This window comes from Erythrolamprus reginae, chromosome Z (genome assembly GCF_031021105.1).
Source record: "Erythrolamprus reginae isolate rEryReg1 chromosome Z, rEryReg1.hap1, whole genome shotgun sequence".
Classification (NCBI taxonomy): Eukaryota; Metazoa; Chordata; class Lepidosauria; order Squamata; family Dipsadidae; genus Erythrolamprus; species Erythrolamprus reginae.
In genome coordinates this window covers 124991624-125011107 of record NC_091963.1, presented here as the reverse complement: position 1 = coordinate 125011107, position 19484 = coordinate 124991624, and the positions used below count along the sequence as shown (strand labels likewise).

Here is a 19484-nt window from a genome sequence, read left to right as displayed (position 1 = left end):
TTCATCCAAAAAGCCTGAGTATTTCTATTAGACAATTACTTTTCCTAAATGCCGTGCAATTCTGTTTTAGGGAATCCTCTCGTAACATTTTTGTTTCTTGTTTTTTTAAAAGTATGCCCATTTTTCAAATTTAGTCTGTCACTATACCTTTAAGAGCAGATTTATTAGCTGAGAATAGTGCCTAGTTGATCTTGGCTGATCTCCGAACAGCTAAGCAGAGTTTGGCTGGGTGAGTAGTAGAATAGGTATTAGAAATCTCTATAGGTATCCCTATAATAGGTAAGACTATATATCCCCCATAATAGGTAAGACTACAATGTGGAAAAGAAAGAAGAAATCCTGGAAAGAAAAGTCTTCAGCTTCAGAGGACTCTGGCAATATTGCATTTTGGGCCAGAAATTATTTGTTGTTTGGACCCTCAATTTTCTGATAATAAAAGAAGTCCATGGCTAGTGTCCTGTACTTTATTTGGCTCAAAACCAGTTTTCTTTTCAGATTATTTACATATAGGGGGAGGAAGTGATTTTTGAGAAAGGGAAGGAATTAATTGAAACCATCTGATTTGTTTTGGACATTTTTCATAAGAAATGACAAGATTCCCAGAATGGAGAGGATAGCATTACTGGGGGAGTGGGGGGGGGGATCACTTCTCATTGATAATGTTGCTTCTGGATATTTTAGAATGTATCTCCCATAAGTTCCAGCTATTGACCTGTGATAATAGGAGCTGCAGTGTGAAACTTCCTAAGGGCATCCTATTGAGTTTCCTCTTTTAGGAAGGCATCTACTTCACACAATAATACTTTGTTGTAGGGATGAGGCCCTGTGGAAAGGGAGTGTATGTATGTGAGAAAACTCCCTGCCCTATGCGGGGGCCCTGAATGATCTCACTAGTTCACGTGCCCAGAATGATCTAAGGGACTTTCCTCTGGCTGGTACCTGATCTCATCGAAGTTGCAATAACAGGATGCTCATTAAGGGAGATGATGGTGGTGGGGAATTAACCAATGAAAATGCTGTTGCTCCCTTCTACCTTTCGCTGATTGGAAAACTATATAAGCAAATAAATACTGCAAATGCAGTCAGACATCTTCGCATTCCTGAAATGATTTGTCTCCAGTTCCATCATGATGAAATTTTTTTCTGTCCTTATCTTTGCTCAGCAAGCAAAGTACTGTACCATCTTTAAAAACTAGTGTTTCAGTTCTCATAAAGGAGTAAGGCATCTGAAAAATATTATTTATCTAAACCCAACTCTCCTTGTAATTTTGGGGATCATTTTTACTATCCCAATTTACAGCATTTCCTGAAGGTGCAGGTTCTATGTCATACAAAGTAGAGAACAGTAGTGGGTTCTAAAACCCTTTACTACCGGTCCCAGCCAGGTGGGTGGAGTCTCCCTCTGCCAGCACTACCAGTGCTAAGAACCATTCTGAACCTGGAGCAACCCACCGCTGTTAAGAAGGAATGGCATCCAAAGTTATAAACTGGACCAATATACAGTACTAATTGAATTAGTATACAGTGAACCCTCGATCATCGCGAGGGTTCCGTTCCAGGACCCCACGCGATGATCGATTTTTAGCGAAGTAGCGGTGCGGAAGTAAAAACACCATCTGCGCGTGCGCAGATGGTGTTTTTGCTTCCACTGCCGCCCGCCCTTCGCCCGCCCACCCCGTTGCTCGCGCCTGGGGTGCGCGCGCGGTGGGGACTCCCTAGATCCGCTTCCCAGCTGGGGAGCGAAGCTGGGATGTCCCCAAGCGCGCGCGCTTTCCCCAGCAACGCGCGCGCGGTGGGGACTCCCTAGATCCGCTTCCCAGCTGGGGAGCGAAGCTGGGATGTCCCCAAGCGCGCGCGCTTTCCCCAGCAACGCGCGCGCGGTGGGGACTCCCTAGATCCGCTTCCCAGCTGGGAAGCGGAGCTAGGCTGCCCCAAGCTCGCGCGCGCCGCCCGCCCGCCCACGCTGTTGCCGGCTCCGCTTTCCAGCTGGGAAGCGGAGCTAGGCTGTCCCAAGCTCGCGCGCGCCGCCCGCCCGCCCACGCTGTTGCCGGCTCCGCTTCCCAGCTGGGAAGCGGAGCTAGGCTGCCCCAAGCTCGCGCTCCAGCCCACCGCCGCTGGGGTCTTACCGGGGCAAGAGGGGGAAGACCCAGGGAAGCCTCTGCCCGGCGGGGAAACTCCACCATCTACGCATGCGTGGAAGGGCACGCATGCGCAGATGGTGGAGTTTACTTCCGGGTTGAAAACTAGCGAAATAGCCCTTTCGCGATCCATGAGGACGCGAAACTCGAGGGTTCACTGTATTAGTATATACTATATATAATTTATATATACAATATATAAATTATATACCAATATATACCTTGGAAATGGTCCTGGGTTGGGCCGAGAGGCAAAAAAGGAGCTGGGATGTTCCTTCAATACACCAGGGTGATTCGACATAAAAATATGTAACCCCTGGTGCAGAGCTGAAGGGATTGGATACTGTAGCCTAGAGGTTAATTCTCTGCCTTACAAGGCAAAGGTTCAAGTCCCAGTGAGGGTATGGCTAGCTGATGAGGCCAAAATAAGGTCGAAATAGATCTATCCTAGTTTCACTTAATTTTCAAATTCAGCTAAAACATGTGACACATACAGATAGAATTGTCGGCTATCAATAAAATTAACTGCCTTGGAAATGGCCCTGGATTGGGCCGAGAGGCAAAAAAGGAGCTGCGATGTTCCTTCCATATACCAGGGTGATTCAACACAAAATGTAACCCTTCCCTGGTACAGAGCTGAAAGGATTGGATACTGTAGCCTAGAGGTTAACTCTCTGCCTTACAAGGCAAAGGTTGCAGGTTCAAGTCCCAGTGAGGGTATGGCTAGCTGATGAGGCCAAAATAAGGTCGAAATAGATCTATCCTAGTCTCCCTTAATTTTCAAATTCAGCTAAAACATGTGACATATATATATATATATGTGTGTGTGTGTGTGTGTGTGTGTATGTATGTATGTGTGTGTGTGTATATATATATATATATATATATATATGTATGTATATATGTTGTTTTGTTTTTTTGCTGAATTTGAAAATTAAGGGAGACTAGGATAGATCTATTTCGGCCTTATTTTGGCCTCATCAGCTAGCCATACCCTCACTGGGACTTGAATATATATACACACACACACACACAATGGCGGGTCCCAGGGAAAGAGCCTTCTCTGTGGCGGCCCTGACCCTCTGGAACCAGCTCCCCCCAGAGATTAGAACTGCCCCCACCCTCCTTGCCTTTCGTAAACTCCTTAAAACCCACGTTTGCCGCCAGGCATGGGGGAATTGAGATATCTCCCCCGGGCCTATACAATTTATGTATGGTATGTCTGTGTGTATGTCTTCTTAATAATGGGGTTTTTAAATGTTTTGTAAATTATTAGATTTGTTATGAATTGTTTTATTGCTGTTGTGCGCCGCCCCGAGTCTACGGAGAGGGGTGGCATACAAATAATAATAATAATAATAATAATAATAATAATAATAATAATAATAATATTATAGCTAACCCCATAATATATAGCTGCCCCGAGTCTATGGAGAGGGGCGGCATACAAATCTAATAAATAATAATAATGAGCCGGGGTGGCGCAGCAGGTAGAGTGCTGTACTGCAGGCCACTGAAGCTGATTGTAGATCTGAAGGTCAGCGGTTCAAATCTCATCACCGGCTCAAGGTTGACCTGTTTACTTCCATCCTTCCGAGGTGGGTAAAATGACCCGGATTGTGGGGGCAATAGCGTAGCTCTGTTAAAAAGTGCTATTGCTAACATGTTGTAAGCCGCCCTGAGTCTAAGGAGAAGGGCGGCATAAAAATCGAATAAATAAATAAAATAATAATAATAATAATAATAATAATAATAATAATAATATAGGTACAGTGGTACCTCTACTTAAGAACACCTCTACTTAAGGACTTTTTTAGATAAGAACTCGGTGTTCAAGATTTTTTTGCCTCTACTTAAGAAACATTTTCTGCTTAAGAACCTGAGCCCAGAAACATTTCCCAGGAAATTTGAGAGCGGCATGAAGGCCCAGGAAATTTCCTGCCATTCCCCCTTTAATCCCGTCCATCTCAGGCTTTTCTGGGCTGTCCGAGAAGCCTTTCAGTGGCTCTTAAGGCAGCGTTGGCAGTCTAGAGCGAACAAAGCATTTTTTTTTCTCTGGGTGCTTGGAGAGGGAATAAACTCAGGGAAAAGAAACGCTCCCTTTGCTCTGGGAAGCCCAGAGTGAACAGAGTGCTTTCCTTTCTCTGAGCACTGCCTCAGAGTCCCTCTTTTTTTTAAAAAAAGCCTTAAACTTTTGGATTTTTTTGATTCACCTCACCTCACCTTCTTCCTTCAGCAGGGACTGTCCTCCTCTTCCTCCCCCTCCTCCCAAATTCCAAGCTTTTATTTCTTTCCTAATGGGTTTGCAGGCATTATTTGCTTTTACATTGATTCCTATGGGAAAAATTGCTTCTGTTTAAGAACATTTCTACTTAAGAACCTGGTCACGGAACAAATTAAGATCTTAAGTAGAGGTACCACTGTACAAGACTTGTGCCTAAATAATGGTGTTTTTATATATTCTCTGTAAATAGATACATACACACACACACACACACACACAATTTTTAAAAATTGTAATAGCCCTATAAGATTATGTTTTACTATGTAGACAACATATCCAGTTTATTCAGAAAGTAGCAGAAATGAGAGAAGAGGTTTGGGGGGCCCATCAATATTCGTACCGTAATTGCTTGTATAGAACTCATACAATTCTACCCTTCATTCATACCTTTATTAATTCTTTTTCCAGATTTGTCAATCAGAAACTGGGGAAGGGGTTGTCTTCTTTTGTGGGAAGTAGAATAATTACTTGTAAACTACTGAGACCATTTCAAAATGCTGATCATCATCTATAAAGCCTTATGTAGCATGACAATGGGAAATATAATTGTCATGCCACATAAGTATGATTTTGCCTTTCTACTTTGAACTTTGGAGGGGTGGGGATGCTCAAAATTCCCTCCAAATGGAAATTAAGGGAGCTTAGGCCAGATGGACCAGGAGTTGGGCATTATGAAATATCCCTCTAGAGGTTCTCGAAGATCTGGCTTTATCGGGCCTATATGCCTGTGCTCAATATGTTTATAGTTTTTATATATTTTTAAATTTTTACTGCACAATGCCTAGAGTAATGTCTTGGGAGGCTATATAAATTAATAAATAATAAAACAGTGAATGCTGGATTGGACGGGGTGTAATTTCGCATGCTGCCTCCATCCCATGGCTGGGGCTTTGCTTGCCCAATTTCTGGCATGCCAAGATCTGGTGCTGGTTCACGGACCAGGAAATGGAGACCCCTGCCCTGGCCACACTAATCATTGATTTTAATTTGTGCTTAGTACTATTGAGTGGGTTATGAGATTCTTCCGCTGAAGTAACCGAAGTAATTGATAAAAGTATGTGAATGTCTAGCTTTTAATTTCTCATTTTCCTAGGGATCTGCAATCTCTTTTGCTCTGGTGAAATCCCAAAGGAGACAATTGTGTGGAAACATTTCCCACAGGACCTTTTCAGTTAGGGAGCCTAGGTATCCAAGGACACTGCAGAGCTATTGAAAGATGTATAAGAAAATCTACTTCAGCACACCCAAAAATTCCATCTAAAAATTGTGAAAATGAGGTCAAGATAATAGAAATAAAAAAACAATCTCAGTTAACTTCCATGCTATATGCACCAAAGACAAATCCCTTGTGTGTCCAATCACACTTGGCCAATAAAGAATTCTATTCTACTGTATCTCAGCAGACCTTACTGCAACATTTTACGATAGCTTAGCATCTCTATTAAAAATGGAAGTCTAAAAGTAGGGCTTTACTTAATGCAACTGGGTGAACTCTGGTTTAGACTAGACTCAAATGGGATTTTTTTTCCCTCCAACAATCTCTAAAGTTGTAGATTTAGTAAGATCTGTTGTCATGGAGTAAAATTTGATAAACTATAATCACCTAAGTATAGGACTATAAAGATCTGAGCTGCAAAAATCTGAATGACTACTAGGTAGTAACACAGACATAGAGAAATCTCATTTTTGCTGCCATCTACTGGTCATGTGAATTGAAGGGTTGTAGAATATAATCTTTGGATAAATATACTGTATTACTAACTCTCTTACTGAGATATTTACATTTTTTAAACTATTCATTTCTTTTACTGAATAGCACTTTCAGATATTTTTTTCATTATTTTTAAAAATTATTATTATTATTATTATTATTATTAATTATTGTTATGTCAATAAAACACAGCAAATGAGATCACTATGCTGGATTTTGTATTTCATCACCAGTCGGACGCTTCCCAAGCACCTAGGACTGCGTGATATAGCGGCAAATTATGTGTCGACAAGGCCATTGGAGCTGTGAGTTCCGCCACCTGTTTACTAGATCCGGGTCCCTCCTGGCTGATTTCAGCCAGCAGGCAGGTGACACGGAGCTGGGTCCAGGAGATTGTCAACGCTTCTTTGGGGAGGGGGTCCTTCCCGGCTCCTTATAAGGAGGCACTTGTGTGCCCCCTCCTCAAGAAGCCTTCCCTGGACCCAGCCGTCCTTAACAATTATCGTCCAGTCTCCAACCTTCCCTTTATGGGGAAGGTTTTTGAGAAGGTGGTGGCGCTCCTGCTCCAGCGGTCCTTGGAAGAAGCCGATTATCTAGGCCCTCAACAGTCAAGTTTCAGGCCCGGCTACAGCATGGAAACTGCTTTGGTTGCGTTGTTGGATGATCTCTGGCGGGCCCGGGACAGGGGTTTATCTTCTGTCCTGGTGCTTCTTGACCTCAGTGACTTTCGATACCATCGACCATGGTATCCTTCTGCACCGGCTGGAGGGGTTGGGAGTGGGAGGCACTGTCCTTCAGTGGTTCTCCTACCTCTCTGGTCAGTCGCAGTTGGTTTTAGTGGGGGGTCAGAGGTTGACCTCTAGGTTTCTCCCTTGTGGGGTGCCTCAGGGGTGGGTCCTCTCCCTCCTGCTATTTAATATCTACATGAAACCACTGGGTGAGATCATCCAAGGACATGAGGTGAGGTATCATCAGTACGCTGATGATACCCAGTTGTACATCTCCACCCCATGTCCAGTCAGCAAAACAGTGGAAATGATGTGCCAGTGCCTGGAGGCTGTTAGGTCTGGATGGGTGTCAACAGACTCAAACTCAACCCTGATGAGACGGAGTGGCTGTGGGTTTTGCCTCCCAAGGACAATTCCATCTGTCCGTCCATTACCCTGGGGGGGACTACTGACCCCCTCAGAGAGGGTTTGCAACTTGGGCGTCCTCCTCGATCCACAGCTAGCATTAGAGAACCATCTTTCCGCTGTTGTGAGGAGGGCGTTTGCCCAGGTTCACCTGGTGCACTAATTGCGGTCCTATCTGGACCGCGAGTCACTGCTCACAGTCACTCATGCCCTCATCACCTCAAGGTTCGACTACTGTAATGCTCTCTACATGGGGCTACTTTTGAAGAGTGTTTGGAAACTATAGATCGTGCAGAATGCAGCTGCGAGAGCAATCATGGGCTTTCCCAGATACGCCAATGTCACACCAACACTCCGCAGTCTGCATTGGTTGCTGATCAATTTCCGGCCCAATTAAAAGTGTTGGTTATGACCTATAAAGCCCTCCATGGCATCGGACCAGAATATCTCCGGGACCACCTTCTGCTGCACAAATCCCAGCGACCGGCTAGGTCCCAGAGTTGGCCTTCTCTGGGTCCCGTCGATGAAACAATGTTGTCTGGCGGGGCCCAGGGGAAGAGCCTTCTCTGTGGCGGCCCCAGCCCTCTGGAACCAACTCCCCCCAGAGATCAGAACTGCCCCCAGCCTCCTTGCCTTTTGCAAACTCCTAAAAACCCACCTCTGCCATCAGGCATGGGGAAATTGATTCCCCCGGGCCGTTTCATTTTATGTATGATTTGTTTGGGATGCATGACTGTTTTTTTTATAATAAGGGTTTTAAACTGTTTTTTAACTATTAGATTTGTGTATTGTTGTTGTAAGCCACTCTGAATCTCTGGAGAGGAGCTGCATACAAATCTAATTAATAATAATAATAATAATAATAATAATAATAATAATAATAATGTGTCCCGATCACAGTAAAGCAGCCTTTTGCAATTGGCAGATGGAGATTTTGTCAATTCCAATGGTTTTCAAATGTCCGCTGAGATCCTTTGGCACTGGGCCCATCATAAGAAGTACCATTGGGACCGCTTTCACTGGCTTATGCCAGTCGTTGCAGCTCGATTTTTAGATCTTCATTTTCGATCACTTTTTGGGGCTTATGATCCCACCAGTTCTTTGCCACTGGTTGATGGTAGTTCTGGCACAAGTTCCAGTGGATAATCTGTGCCACAGCATCGTGTCTATGTTTGTAGTCAGTCTGTGCGATCTTTTTGCAGCAGCTGAGTATGTGATCATTTTATCTGTTTCTTTACAGTCTGCACTTTGGATCATCTGTTGATTTTTCAATCCTGGCTTTGACAGCATTCATTCTAAAGGCGTTCTTGTGCAGCCAGTATTAGTCCTGCTGTCTCCTTTTTGAGTGTTCCACTTGTAAGCCATGACCAGGTCTTTTATTTATTCACTTTGCCTTCAATCTTCTCCAAGAACTGGCGAGGCAATGCTTTGTTCCGCCAACTGTCCATATGACATTGAGTTAGTTTCTATTATTATTATTATTATTATTATTATTAATTTAGATTTGTATGCCGCCCTTCTCCAAAAACTCGGGGCGGCATAATTGTTACCCAGTTACTTTCCTTATATTTTACCTTTGCCATGTTTGGCAAAAGTCGACTGTATTTTTCAGCGTATAAGATGCACCTTTTTCCTCCCTAAAAGAGACTGATAATTTGGGTGCGTCTTATGCTCTGAATGTAGCTTTTTCCCCCCAGCCCTAACTAGTTGCTAACGATCTTCCGCTCTTACCTTGCAGGCTCTCTCATTGTTTCTCTGTGAAGAATTTTTCAAGCCCTAAGTCTTTGCAGGTTTTTTTTATTGCTCTATAACTTGCTCTGAATAAGTTTTTTTCCAGCCCTAAACAGGTGCTAACGATGTTCCCAGCTCTTATTGGCTTGCAAGCTCTTTCATTGTTACTCTCAAAATAAAGCTTTTTAAAGCCCTAACCATGGGATAAAATAATGTGCTGGAGCTGACAAAACTAAGGATGCTAACCAGATGAATGCCCGGTAAGCAGATTCTTTTTCCTATATTTTCCTCCCCAAAAACTAAGGTGCGTCTTATAGTCCGGTGTGTCTTATACTCCGAAAAATACAATAATTGTTACTCATAATCTGAGAGATTTAAAAAATGCTGCATTAGATTCCATTATTTGTTCATATAAGTAGTCCTCTATTTACAACCTTGGTGACCATTCAAAGTTACAACAGCACTGAAAAAAGTGACTTCTGAGCATTTTTCACACTTACAACCATTCCAGCATCCCTGTGATCATGTGATCAAAATTTGGATTCTTGGCAAGTGCTTAATATATATATGATAAGATCATGTGAACAGCTTTTCTGGCCTTCTGATATGTGAAGTCTATGGGGAAGGCCGAATCACTTAATAGCCATACTACTAACTTAACAATTGCAATGATTGTCGCAACAATTGTGGCTAGAAAGATCACAAAACGAGTCCTTTGGGACTGGGCGGCATAGAAGTCAAATAAAAGAAAATAAATATTTTTTTTTAAAAAATAGAGGGAAACACATAACAAATGTCTCCCAACAACATAAAATTTGGCCTCAATTGTGATAATAAGTCCAAGACTACCTGTAGTCAACCAATTTAATCCAGGAGCAAATCTGAGCTACATCACTTTAAAGAACACTTAAGACTGTCCGGGAAGGTCTTGTTGATATTCCTGACTTAATCTTATGTGGCCTTCAATATAATAAGGTCTTATGCTTATCTTCCTAACTCATGCAAAATTGGAGAGATGCTGCCATCTGCTGAGAAATTGCATGCAACATTATTCACAGGATTTTATCTTGACAATTTGAGCAGGTGTGTTGTTATCATTTTGTGCCTGCCTTAGAAAACACTCATTTATTTGGGAAAAGTGTTTGATTCAAAGGTCTGTGTAGCATATATTGTCAAACAATAAACTATTAATGCATCTTAGAAACTTCATTAATTTCACTCCCTCAGTAATCCATTTCATTGGGGATGATCAGTGCCCCAACAATAAGTACCTGACCAAAAAGTAAAGATACATTTATATCCAAGATAAAAACATTTTTAAACACAGCATTAAACCTTTATGCAGAGCAGTTATTCTATTCATCATATAATAGTATCAACATGCATCATCTACCCACAATTATATGCCTAGAGTGGTAAAAGAAAACAATCAACTTTAAATTCAATAAATCCAAAATTCTTTACGTATGATAAACTCCAAGTGTTTGCATAATTCAACATTTTAAAATGATTTTAAACTTAGATAAGCTTGTTATTTCCAAACTTTATTAACATATCTATAGATATTAAATCAAACTACAAAATAGTGAGAGCAGCTCATATTATATTTTAAGCATGTGTGTGCCTTACAGTTATTGTTGACTTTTGGTGAAGGTTAGAAGTAGACCCTGCAGGGGGGTTTTTTTTGTAAGGTTTTTCAGCAGTGGTTTACCATTGCCTAATTCATAATGCTAAAAGAGTGTGACTAGCTCAAAGTAATCCAGCTGGTTTTGTGCCTGAAGCAAGACTGAGACTGAGCAAGAGTGAGTTGCTCCCAGTTCCGCCCAGTTTTTAGAAGCGGTGGCGGAACACTCTGCCAACCAGCCCGGGATACTCCACCCACCCGCCAGTTCATGCACTCATCACTGATCACAACCTCCTAATTTCTGCTTGATTTGCCATAATAACTACACCAAAGTGGCTTTTTTTTGGTAAGCATCCCCTTCATTATTTTATACTGCCAGCATAATGAAATTGATAACCAACCATAAATATTATCTGACCTTTTATATTTTATGTTGACTGTCTTAACTAGAGTATTTAATACTTTTTTGCTCTTTCAGGTCAGTGAAAATCTCAATTATTATATAAATCTAACTCAGGCATTGATGGGATTAGTAATGCATCCCTAATTTTTAACAAGTGGAAGATGCATATATATTTATGCTCCAAGGTCTTAATATAAACTTTGAATTACAAATTAAAGCAGAAATATTGGGAGGTAGTTGTCAGCCTTAATTTTAATTCTTTCAAATGATATCCCCCCCCCCCCCCATGGACGCGTGTGTGCACACACACACACAGAGCATGGAATAATATAAATCTACTGGTGGAATAGTGTTTAGAATGCAGTATTGTAAGCAAACTCTGCCCACAGCCTGGAGTTCAATCCTGATGGGGCTCAAGGTTGTCTCAGCCTTCCATCCTTCCAAGATTGATATAATGAGAACCCAGATTGGTGGGGGCAATATGCAAATAATGCTTCCACATTGTAAACCTCCCAGAGAGTGCTGTAAAATGCTATAGGGTGATATATAAACCCAAATGCTATTGTTACATTTATGCCTAGAATGCTTGCATATCAATGCATCAACAGAGCAATTTGTGATGCATTATAACTTTGTGATTTTGTAAGCAAGGCACTGATACTTTCAAGGGAATGACAACCCTGGATCTAATAGATTCTAATGGAGGTTGCAGCAGGTTACATTTCAACAAGAATAGAAGCAGAATAGATGCAGATGTTCCAGTTTCAGGCTCAGGATGACACTGTAAATTCAGAGCCCGAATACCTGGGGGCTGACTCTACTTCCCAGAATTTCATTGCCGGCATTCACACACTTAGCCAGTTGATTTCCTGTAAATAAATAGTCAAGAATCAGGATTGTTCCAGCAACACCCACTTCAGTTTGAACAATATAATGGCCTTTAACACATCTTCCAAAGTCCAAAAGACAATTAATATGAATTTGGATGCCCTGTAAACTTCAGGAAGTCAACTCCCAGAACTCTCAGCAACAGCTATTATGGTGGAGGAATTCTAAAGAGCTGATCCATTAAAAATATTCCAAGAAGAACTAGAATAGGCAAGAAGAATGGCAGCTTTAAGTAGTGTTGCTGCTGGAATTGCATTCACAAAATCTGTTTTTCCATAAAACAAAGATTCACTTGAATCAAATTCCTGGACATTTAAAAAGCCTTAAATGTCTGGACATCTTAAAAGCCTTTTAAGATGTTTTTTCAACTTCTCCATCTGAGAATCAGCCCCGGAATTTCCCCATGGTGTCTAATTATAACAAGATCTGCTATTGATTAGCTGTTTCCATGATCACCCAAAATAGATTAAGGACTGATACACACTACTATTTCTTATCGTGACATTTGTTTCCCTTGATAAGCTGCTTTCAACACATCACCTGCATTCATTTGAAGCCAATGGATAGCTTTTCCTTCCAGCAGTTCCCATTCATCTTTCTGCTTTGTAGCATTCATATGAAGCCAGAGAACAGCCAGTACTGTTGCCCATATATCTGAAGCCACCTGAAAGCAATGGTGGGGAAAAGATGCTAAATGAGCCTTATATATTATTCTTGTACAGATGTGCAAAATATTTTTCCAAATGATGGCTAAAAATAACTATTCAGTAACTAAATCAGAAATACAAATTAATTGTTTTTCCTAAACCTGCCTTTTTCCACCAACAGGCAGTTGGGCTCCCTTCCTCTCCCACACTCCCCAATTTTGATCCTGATTGTGGGAGGAATTGTCCAAATTTACATGAATACTTGGAAGATCATTGTCTGTTATACTTGGAGAATTGATAGTTTGGTCCAGCTGGCCCTGCAGGTAGTACCTTGTAAGGTCCCCTTTCCAGGGTTACAGAAGATGGTCAACAGTTTTGAAGGCGAAAGAGGGCTCTACGTCCCAACAGTAGATAAAGTGGCAATACTATCTTCAAGGAGGTGAAGGGAAACTCTGACTGCAAACTTCCACTACCTTGTGGCTATATCCATAATTGGAAAAGGCTTCAGGAGTGGAATTTGAGTCCCGGAAGCTGTTCGTGATTGTATATAGCCACGTTCTGATAACTCCTGCAATGTAGCTGGAACCAATCGTATTGGCTTTATCATTCCATTGGATTATTTCAGAGATGTGGAAAGGGCTCCTGCTTGGGTAACAGTCCATACTGCTCCAGCTTCGCATACGGCATTTTAGGAACTCTTTCCAGAGAAAGATACCATAGTCTTTCAAGACTGAAGGATGTCAATGATGTCATCCAGAATTTAAAACAATAGATTGAAATAGATAATGGAAACCATTGTTTTCATTAGCAATAATTAAAACTCCATGATTTCACTCCATGTTTTCCATGGAGTGAAATGCAGTTAAGACTTCTTCTCTACCACTCCAACTTCTCATTATTGACAACCATCCCCAGTGTCTAGTCCACTCCATGTCTTAATGCTGAAATAGTTTTGTTGAGTGACTAAATGCTACATAATATGTATGAAATATTAAATATTTAAAATGTTTTTAGAAGAAAAGCCAAATAAGATGGCTGTGCCCTTCCACCCTCCATCATAGCAAAATTGGGAATTAAGGACACAGTAAACATCCTATTTTGACAGCTCTAGTGTTGCTAAAAATGCTTGCTTACTTTCTATCAAGGTCAAATATTTTTGTTTGTTTATTCTCAACTCTGGAATTTGCTATCCTCTGGATTATTTGGAATACAACTCTCAGGGTTTCTCGCTTTTATCCTTGCTACCTGCAATGGTTGATTTTATGCCCTCTGCATTTGGAGGGTTCTAGAATACTTACATGATTTTAATTCTGTATGCCTTTCTCTCAAATTAGCTGAACATAGACTCGACAAAGCTTTTTATATCGCTAGACAATAATAAATGAATAAAGCTTTTGTTGTTCATTATGGAAGATGGACAGAGGCTTACATCGGCTGGTGCTTTGCCTGAGATCTCAGCTTCACTTAGATCTAATATGGCAGCTAGGACAGGCCCATGAGGCCAGGAGCCATTTGCATTCTGCAGGGATACCAACTTCAAAAGAGGAGATTCTTCTTCCGTAGTTCTGTTTCTTGAACTGGTGAAAAAGGGGATCTCAATATTGGAGATGTTCAAAACCCATCAAGGTTTACTTTCAAATTCCTGCTTTTTTTATATTGAATGTGTCAACTTACCTGTTCATATCTAGACAGAGCGATTGTTCCACTAAATATGGAGGGAAAAAAATCACAGTGTAAGAGGGGACTACTAATGTAATTCTATATTATATTAGTAACAGTTTGTTCTGAACAATTTCTGCCATGGTGGCTCAGTGGTTAAAGTGCAGTGCCTCAACCCTTCAAAAGACACTAAAAATCTGTTTTTCTTCCCCCAACATTTGGGATTTGAATGTTCCCATCTCAGAAGGCTGATAGCAGGAATGTATTTTGCGTTCGTGTTGATACTATTGTTGATTATTTTAGGTCTGCCACCCAGATTTAGTTTGGCAAACTTGGGTAGTCATATAAATAAATATATTTCCTACTTTTATTATTATTGTTGTGGCCTGTCAGCTGCTGGCACCTCCAGCATCTGAACCAGAGGAGGATTAGGGAAGGGACCTGGCAGACAGAGAGACAGTGGCGGAGCCTGGGCCATCCGTCAGTAGTCAGATGGAGCATCAACAGCCACCAAGTCTGGAGGTGGTTGATGAAAGAGGAAAAGCTGGGTCCAGTGCCTGACATGTGGCTGCACAGAAGGCAGAGAATAGGAGTGCAGTGGAAAACCATGGGCCGATCCTGGGGAAGGAAGATCACTGTTGCTAGCCAGGCCCCACTCTAGCTCTGGGGATAAACGGCAGGGAGCGGAGATGAAGAGATGTGGCAGACAACTATTCATTTTCCGGCAGACAAACCTGTTAGCCTGTGAGATAAACTTTTTGCCAGGGCTGCCAGCATTCCTAATAAAAGAACCTGGGAATTTGGGAATGCAATAAAGTTCAAAAATTTTGGAAACAAATACAAATGGAAGTGAACAAAATTACGAATGGTAATTGGAAAATAACTAAGGAAGCAGCATTATTGATAAAAAATAGTGAGGTAATAGAATATGAAGAAATCAAAATTGCAGCGATAGAAAGTGCCCAGGCAACTATAGTGCTTGGGTGGAAAGATGACAATAAATGGACAATAAAAAATTTGTGCAAATACATGGCGGATCACATTCACTATGAAATTATGGAAATTAGACTACATAATTATAATGAAGAGAAATTAGCAGCAACAATGAGGCGGTGGGAGAAGGTTAAAAATTATATATTAACAACATCAGTAAGCGAAGCAAATGTAAGAAATAAAATTCAATCACTCTATAAAGAATGAACAATGTAACCCAGAGACAAAGAAAATGAAGGATACAAAATTGAATCTTCCCTGGTGAAGGGATTTTTTTTCTGTTTGGTGATGGTACACTTTATGCTTTTTGTTTTGTTTTTTGTAAAATTTTCAAAAAAATCAATAAAAAATTATATTATAAAAAAAAATAAAAAATACAATAAAAGAACCTTTTGAGTTCACGCCAGAGAGTTTGTCATGTTTGGGGAGCTGGGTCAGAACAATTTTAATCACTTTGCAGTTACTGGCACAAACCACATTCCATGTTTGACATATGCAAAATATAATGGACATTTGTCTATGCAGATTCTCAGAAATCCAGATCACGATTGTCCCAAAGGTGCTTTTTCAAGAGGCAGTTAGACCTTTTGATTAAACAAAGGCCAGTTGCCTCTTGAAAAAACACCTTTGGGATCATGGACATATGTGAAAAGGGCCTTTAAAAAAATTAGCCTTCCACTGTGATTATGGGACTGACCTTCAATTCCTCTTGGTGGAGCACAACTCTTATACTTCGGGCTAAAAATTGACCCTAATGACTGTGCACCGAAAAATCCTCCAGATGATCCGCAAGCTGTAGACATTCCAAAATAAAACATCACAGGACAATTTTTACAATAAAAGCAATAGCCCAAAATTAATGTTTCCTTCCTTCTGCGTCTTTCCAGTTCTCCATGAGCTCTGGATGGTTTAGATCAGTACAATATTTCTCAACTTTGATTTCTCAACTTGTAAAGCAATTAGTCCCCTTTAATAATTTAAACAATACAATTAAAAGACAAACAGTGGCAGATGCAGCATTTTGTATTGACTTGTCAGTACCAAACTTACAATAACAGGGTTAAAATCAGCATAAAATATAGGGTCTAGCGAGAATGTTAAAAGAGAGCCCAAAAAGTGAAAAGGCTTCTTGATTGGCAGGAGCGAGCGCAGCTGCTGGGGATGAGGGCGTGTGCGAGCGGGCGGGGAGAAGGAGGTGGTGGAATAAACACCGCGTAGCCATGACCACGGTGCTGTCCCCCAGACCCAATTCTGCAGCGCAACCTCTCCTTCCTAAGTGCATGGCTGGGTCTCTTCCCCCCCCCCCGGCTTTGGAGGCACTTTAATGGCTTTTCCCCCAAATGACTTTGCCCCCAAATGACTTTGCAATCCCTCCCACCCGACCTGTGTGGAAGCCAGGCTGGGGAAATCCCACCAGCGGCTGTGATTGGCGCAGAACCAGAGCTCGGAGTGCTCCTGGCCCACGTGAGGAACTAGAAGGACGCCTGTGGGGCGGGGTGGAGAGAGCTGGGCAGAGGAGGGCACCGGCAGGGAATGCAGACTCGCCGACCACCACACCAGCAGCAGGTGTTGCATGGAGGTTGGAGGGCGCAAGGCAGGGTTTATCCCCTTCTGGACAGGAAGCCCAGGGTGGAATGCTAAGGTGGTTGTGTCCCAGTAGGAAAAGGGTGGAAGATGAAGTGGCAGAAAATTAAGGAGAAGGGCACGGAGATCCTACAAATGGATCTGGACGATCAGTGTTAAGGCAAGCAAAGGGAAAATCCCAGCGGTGGTAAGGATAGGTACTTTGGACAGCAACAGTTGTTCATTCCGCCTCCTCCTCCTCCCCAACCCGCTCTTGTGTGCCCTCATCCCTGGCAGCTGCACTCCCTCCTGCCAATCAAGCTTTCTCACTTTTTTTGGCCTCTTGTTTGTCCCATGGAGAGCGGGATCAATACGAGAAGAAGGAGGACAGCACATGTCTCTCCTTCTCGCTTCCACTTCTCCTTCCGCTGCTCCTTCTTCCAATTAAGACAGTTCTCAAGCCTGCGGGGGGGATTTAGTGTGTGTGTATGAGTGTATGTATGTATGTGCAGCCACTGTCCATTGGACCCGGGACCGGCCGACCAACAGCTCACAAGGAGCTCCTTTTCCCGCCCTTTGGCTGTCCCACACAAGTTTTCTGCTCCCTTCTTCTCGCCAGTTGGTGGGGAGGCTTTGGGAAGGGTGGAAGGTAGGAGGAATTAAAACCAGCTGCTTTGGGCGCCTTAAAGGGACTCCCCCGGAGGAAGCGGATACCAGGCATGGAGTGAGAGCCAGGGAGCCTGTCCTTGCTACCACTGGGATTTCCCCTTTGCTTTCCACCGCTGCCAGGGTTCCCCGCCTCCGGATTGCCACCGCCGCCTGTTGCTGATCAAAGTGCCTGTACGGTGGCAGTGGCAAGCAAAGGGGGAATCCCGGTGGCGGCAGACAAAGTGGAATCCCAGTGGTGGCAAGGACAGGTGCTTCGGCTGGCAAATCGGTGGTGGCAGTTCGGAGGTGGGGAATCCCGGCGGTGGCGGCAAGCAAAGGGAAAATCCTGAAAGCGGCAGTCACAAGGCAAAGGAATCTCTGCGGCAGTAAGAGAGTGCACGTACCCGGGCTCGGGTTCGTAAGTGGAAAATGGTTCGGGAGAAGAGGCAAAAAAATCTTAAACACCCAGTTCATCTCTCGAAAAGTTTGTCAGTAGAGGTGTTTGTAAGTAGGGGTACCATGTACTAGCTGTGAGTCACCAAGTCAATCCAAACACTACATTCAAAGTTTCATTGCGCCACAGGAACTCTCATTTTGTGTTGTTTGCCAAAGCGATTGCCACCAATCCATCTGAAGCTTTCCTTGTGTGTGCAGAAACAGCTGTGTCTCAAGCTATTTCTTCCGTGGGAATAAGGTTTGTCACTTATTGATCCTTCGAACACAATATATGTTTATTTAATGTTCTTGCTAGATTTTATATTTTATGCTGATTTTAACCATGGTAGTGTAAGTTTGGTACTAATGGGTCAATATGAAATTCCTGCATCTACTGTCTTTTAATTGCATTTTTTAAACTTTTATGATTCAACTTCCAGAATTCCCCAGCCAAGAGTCTACGCATCTTAAAACTGACAAAGTTGAAACCCCCCACTAGAATTCCTTGTTTCAGTCACTAAACAACAGGTTTCTAGAGCTCATTATTAATAACTATAGCTCATTATTAGTAACTATAAAACTTCCTGTTTAATTTCTCCCACCCTGTCACAACACTTTACATTTTGTTATCTGCACCTTCAAAAGTAAGACTTTCAGTGGCACAAATGTTAGGTATTGCATTAAAATTTCAATTTTGGATTGTTAACACTTTAATTCTGCCAGCCTCCAAAAATGAGAGGTTGCAGCAAAACAACATCACACAAACAATATTCTACATGTACAATATTTATAGTTTTTATTAATATGAACAAATGCACCCCATGTTTGATTTTCATACAGAATATAAAGGAAATTAACGAGAACAGCATTTCTTACCTGGCTGGCTAAGATACATACTTCCCAGTGCACATTTTCCAATATTTTTAACTGGTGATGGCGATTGCAGGCAGCAAGCTCTTGGCGACCTCATCAAAACTACAGATGTTCCAAAGTAAAACAGAACACGGGAAAATATTTTGCAATAGGAACTGTAATAAGATAAGATTAATTTTTCTTTTTCTTTGAGTCCTATGCTCTGATGAGTGCTGAATGGTCTAGAATAGATCAATTCAATTCAATTTATTAGATTTGTATGCCGCCCCTCTCCGAAGACTCAAAGATCAGTATTTCTCAACTATAACAACTTTTAATATGCATGGGCTTCAAGTTTCCAGAATTCCCTTGTGAGGCTAAGTTCATACATCTTATGGCTGCCATGGTTGAGAAATGTTAGCCTAGATACCAGCAGATTACCTCCCCTATCCGTTCGCATCACGACGGAAGTGCCCATTTTGCATTTTCCACATACTTCATGGAAATGACCCTCTGAGCATGTGCAGAAGTCTTTATGCATGCACAAAAGGTTTTTTTTTGCAAGCCGTGGCAATGGAGGACTGGTTTGGGAGTGTGGACCGCTGGTTACTGCTGCCGGTTCGGTGAGTGCTGCCAAATTTCCACAATTGGTTCTAAAGAACTGGTCCAACCCACCACTGCAGATGATGTAGCGTGAATGAAAATCCCCCCTAAAACAATGATTGGCAGCCTAATTTATCTTTTTAAAATGGCTAGAAAGGAGGAAATGTGAGTT

At 42.1% G+C, this 19484-nt stretch overlaps 1 protein-coding gene across 1 annotated transcript in view; it reads right to left on the bottom strand.

The window, feature by feature from the left end:
* Window positions 1-10525: 10525 nt before the first annotated feature.
* Window positions 10526-19484, bottom strand: part of VWA5A (von Willebrand factor A domain containing 5A) — a 32226-nt gene continuing 23267 nt past the window's right edge. The window contains exons 15-20 of the mRNA XM_070729124.1: window positions 18734-18832; window positions 15909-16004; window positions 14234-14264; window positions 13989-14136; window positions 12453-12576; window positions 10526-11893 (exon numbers count right to left, since the gene is read on the bottom strand). Of these exons, the coding sequence (XP_070585225.1) occupies window positions 11814-11893; window positions 12453-12576; window positions 13989-14136; window positions 14234-14264; window positions 15909-16004; window positions 18734-18832 (578 nt within the window). The 3' untranslated portion in view covers window positions 10526-11813. The remainder of the gene's footprint in view (window positions 11894-12452; window positions 12577-13988; window positions 14137-14233; window positions 14265-15908; window positions 16005-18733; window positions 18833-19484) is intronic.